Below are 4,581 nucleotides of genomic sequence, written 5' to 3'. Positions count from 1 at the left end.
TGTGGTTATGAACCAGATCATGTCCATGTATGTTTGAACTTTTGTAACTTCAATTCAGTTTCAAAAATTGTGGCATTGAACCAAAACACACCACGTTAAATGAGATGCGAGCTAAGTAGCTATGATTAGGTCAGCATATCGCATCTATATATGTGCAAGTAAATTGGAAGGGGCCGCTAATCACCACATCAACTCTCGCACTGAAACAATTAACGACAAACCCTATGAAGCCGTACACGTACCTATCACTAATTTTTTTTTACTTTTGTCACGTCACCTTTCACCCCTCACCCAGTGTCCTTTTTCCACCCTTACCACTTAATAGAAAAACTCTAACTGTAGTAGTGTAGTAGCACTGCATCTCTCCCCTCTCGCCTCAGCACCGCTCATACTGTGCATTCCCTGTCTCAGTCACTTCACATCTCTCCTTTTTAGGCCAAACACCACCACCCCCACCAGCTCCTGCACTCCCCCTAAAAATAGAAGCTGCAGCATGCAATTCCCCACACCTTCAAACTACAGATCATGAAGCTGCTGCTCCCCAATCACCAGATGGGCCTATGAACGAGCCAGGAGCATCAACAGTCACTACGACCACTGAGAAAGAGTAAGAAGCAACAGATGAGATCAGCCAGCTATATTCCAGATTATTCCCCATGTTTAATCCTTAATGTTATCTTCTGTTCATGTGATCACTGCTTCTCTTGATGCTCCATGGATCTTCGGCAGACTCAAGCCAACCTCCACTTCTGACACCAGTGAACCAATATCACCTCCAACTCCACCAAAGGTAACTTGTAGCTTTCTTTAATCTTTCTTCAAAGAATATTTTCACACACAGAGACATATATCTGTTCTAGTCATCTCAAATATTTCTGCATACAGATCCACTTCAAACTTCTTAGCACTAACTCCCAAACAGATCGCTCCAATCGCAACAAGTGCCGCCATATGAACGCATGTAATCATTTGCCTCATCATGCTTACGAGAATGTGGAGTATTCCACTGGCAATATAGTATTGATAAAAAAATAGTAGTTACTATTGTTTCTTTGAGCAACGAACAGTAAGAGAGAACCCTAGTGGATTTAATTAAAGAGGAAATTGTTTCAGCTCACAGCCACACGCCTTTTCCTTTTGCTACTTAGCTAGCTGATCCATGGACATGTCGCCGAACCCCGACAGCCCCTCATCGGGAGGGGGCAACGGCGGTATCGGATCGAGCAGCGGGAGCTCCGTTGGCTCGATGACGCCGCAGTCGCCGAGCCGGTACGAGGCGCAGAAACGGCGCGACTGGAACACGTTCGGCCAGTACCTGCGGAACCACCGGCCGCCGCTGAGCCTAGCTCAGTGCAGCGGTGCGCACGTCCTCGAGTTCCTGCGCTACCTGGACCAGTTCGGTAAGACCAAGGTGCACGCCGCGGCGTGCCCCTTCTTCGGCCACCCGAACCCGCCGGCACCCTGCCCCTGCCCGCTCCGCCAGGCCTGGGGCAGCCTCGACGCTCTCGTCGGCCGCCTCCGCGCCGCCTTCGAGGAGAACGGCGGCCGCCCGGAGTCCAACCCCTTCGCCGCGCGCGCCGTCCGGCTGTACCTCCGCGAGGTCCGCGAGCACCAGGCGCGCGCCCGCGGCGTTAGCTACGAGAAGAAGAAGCGCAAGAAACCGCAGCAGCTGCCGGGCGACAGCAGCGGTCTTCACGGCCACCCCCACCACCCCCCGCCCCCACCGCCCGCCGCCGCCTGCTGAGCCAATCGATGGACGTACGGCTGACCCTACGCTCTCCTATTTGGCTAGTATGCCAGATTGAGCTTGAGCATATATATATATACTATGTATCATTTGTGTATGCTTGCATGCATGTGCATGGCAGTGGCTTCATTCTGCTGATCCGTGCGTGTATTCTATCGTGAGAAGTACTAGCTAGTAGTGGGTGTGCTGCGTTCGTACAGCAATGCTTGTGTGTTCCGATTGACGTTAGCTTTGGTGTTGTCGAATCGATTTGCTTGTTGAGGAGCGAGCTAGTAAATGTTTGCTGTACTTCGAACTGAGGAGGGTCTGTCCTTTGAGGTCTAGGTAGGGACAAGGAGATACATATATGGAGATCTCTCTTGCTGTTTGTGGAAGATTTTAAAGCCTGTGTGTGTGGATCATGCGTCAATTCAATTTCTGGCCAGCATATCTTGTTTCTTGTTTTTCTTGATTATGAATAATGAATAGGTATTATATTTAGGTACTTTAGGGTTTTTCGTAAATCTTAAGTATATCTTTATTTTTAGAAAGATGATCTTGAATGAAAGGAAACTATTTATAAATACCTAAAGTGCCATATAACTATCCAAAGTATCCTATAACCGAGAAGATTTATCTTATAAACAGGAATAATGATGATATCCTCATGTATATGGAACCCGGGCTCCATGGAGGACACGCTAAACCAAAGAGATAGAACCCCAAATAAGTCAAATACAAATCAATAGGAACCGAGCAAGAAAGTCACTGATTAATTTTAGTTCTATCTAAGTTAGCTGCACACCCTCTTGTAATAAACTCATATCAATACAAGATAAATATGGAGTTATTATCCTTTTAGCAACTCTCATCGACCAGATATGGCTATATGTTACCTTCACGTAGCATGACAACTTCGAGATGACATACACTTTTGTTAGGTTTATAGCAGCAACACACTACTACAAAATCGATCTTATATGTCGGTCCATCACTGTATGTACCTAATGGGTCGACAGTGATAGGGCATCACTGCCGATTCATAAGCCGCGTGAGAAAATAAACCAATATAGCTTATAAACTGGCAGTGATGAAGTGCATCATTGCTAGCCGATGGCTTGAACCAGCAGTTATGCCCTGCTGGGGTATCACAGCCGGGTGAGGGCACCGACCGATAGCATTGTTCCGTTCTAACCACAAATCGACACTGATAGTTCGTCAAGTATTATTATCGGCTCGTGTTATGAACCAGTTGTGAGAATGGGTATCACTCTTGGCTCATAAGAAGGACCGGTAGTGATAACAAGTGAACATGTTGTTCACGGCACAAGCACGAGCACGACTGATCAACCACTGCTGACCACGACACGAGGACGAGCACAGCTGATCGACCACGACTAACCATGGCACGACCATGAGCACAACTGATTGACCACGGTTAACCACGGCACGAGCACGAACGAGCGTGTTCTCAGCCGTGCTCGTGTGTGTTCATATTTTTTATTTAACTTTTAATTTTATCTAGAATACAAGAGTGGTCTAAAAATTCTAAATATTTTTATGTGCAAATTAAAGCTCATTAGTAACCTATTTTAATTGGTTTGATTAAAAAGCCTAAGCCAATACTTAATTAAAATTCTTCAAAGAAGCCTATTTTTATAACTTCTAGCAATTTTTAATGTCTCAAATAAATTCCCAACAAATCATAAAAATTCACTAATATTCTTCGCATGTAATGTGCCTTCTCGTTAGCTTTGAAAGTAGAGGACGGACATCGAAATTAGACTTTGCATGCAAAAATTATGACTGATTTACTAAACACTTTATGGATTAGACATAAATTTTTTCATACGAAATCGGATGAAGACAAACTTTATATGAATATTGTAGCCCTTGTGAGATCTACAACTTTGTAGTTGAATTTTTTTTTTATTTAAGATCATTTAGATGTCCAAATAGCTATTCAAATGTTTGATTAGAAGAAATCAAAAGGATTGAATTTGCTATTATACTCAAGAATGAATGAAAGTTGAGATGGTTAGAGGGAACCACACGCGCGTGAGTATGAGGTCGTGAGTTCCAGTCTGGAATCACACACACGCGAAAAATGGCTTGACTTGTGCCTGGTCAAGTGAAAAATCGTGGGGGTTCCTCGGGTGAAAAAGATATTTTTTTAATATCGTTTCAGGTGGATTTCTGGGTGGCTAAAAAATGGCAACTCCAGCCGGTAGTGATGACCCTTCACTGTCGGTTCCAGGGCCGTTAGGGATAGTCCTCGACTATCAGTGCCTATTGCCCACTACCAACTCTAAAACTGGCAGTGAATGAGGTTTTGAAGCTGATAATAAAGCCCTTTTTTGTAGTAGTGATACATTACATTTACCAATGTGAAGATCATGGAAGCCGAAGCGGTCATCACTATCAGAGATTGCCCGAAGGCAGGCCTGCATTGTGACAAGTAGAGTCTCAATATAACATCTCAACACCAACTAAGCAAGGAACCTAAAAGCTCATAGGTCAATGTGAACAAGAAGCCTCAGTTGTAAATGTGACCACAACGCCTCGAGATTCAAATCCAGAAACTCAGGGGCTAGGTTCCACGACTAGTTAGAAATCCATGTAACAGCGTCTACACTATCCCCGAAGTAATAAGGGTCGCTACTTATCAGCTTAATCTAGCCTATGTCATTTAGGTTTAATATTTAAGATCTACAATAGCCCGTGGGTCGTCAAGAAGCTCTACAAGTTATAAGCGTAAGTACTAAGAGCACCTTCTTAAGAAAAAAGATCATATTGTCTAGGAATTCGATCGAATTCTTTTCCTGTCTTACTTGTCTTTCTATGCATCCTCATGC

General features: G+C 44.4%; 1 protein-coding gene across 1 annotated transcript; it reads left to right on the top strand.

Moving 5' to 3' along the window:
* The first annotated feature begins 357 nt into the window (after positions 1-357).
* On the top strand, positions 358-2,121 carry LOC133923571 (protein G1-like4). The gene is made up of 3 exons (XM_062368853.1): positions 358-607; positions 730-790; positions 1,149-2,121. The coding sequence occupies exon 3, from the start codon at positions 1,160-1,162 to the stop codon at positions 1,742-1,744; it is 585 nt and encodes a 194-aa protein (XP_062224837.1). The 5' UTR covers positions 358-607; positions 730-790; positions 1,149-1,159; the 3' UTR covers positions 1,745-2,121.
* The last annotated feature ends 2,460 nt before the right edge of the window (positions 2,122-4,581 follow it).

The sequence above is a fragment of the Phragmites australis genome, chromosome 7 (assembly GCF_958298935.1).
Source record: "Phragmites australis chromosome 7, lpPhrAust1.1, whole genome shotgun sequence".
Taxonomy (NCBI): domain Eukaryota; kingdom Viridiplantae; phylum Streptophyta; class Magnoliopsida; order Poales; family Poaceae; genus Phragmites; species Phragmites australis.
This window is presented reverse-complemented; position numbering and strand designations above follow the sequence as displayed.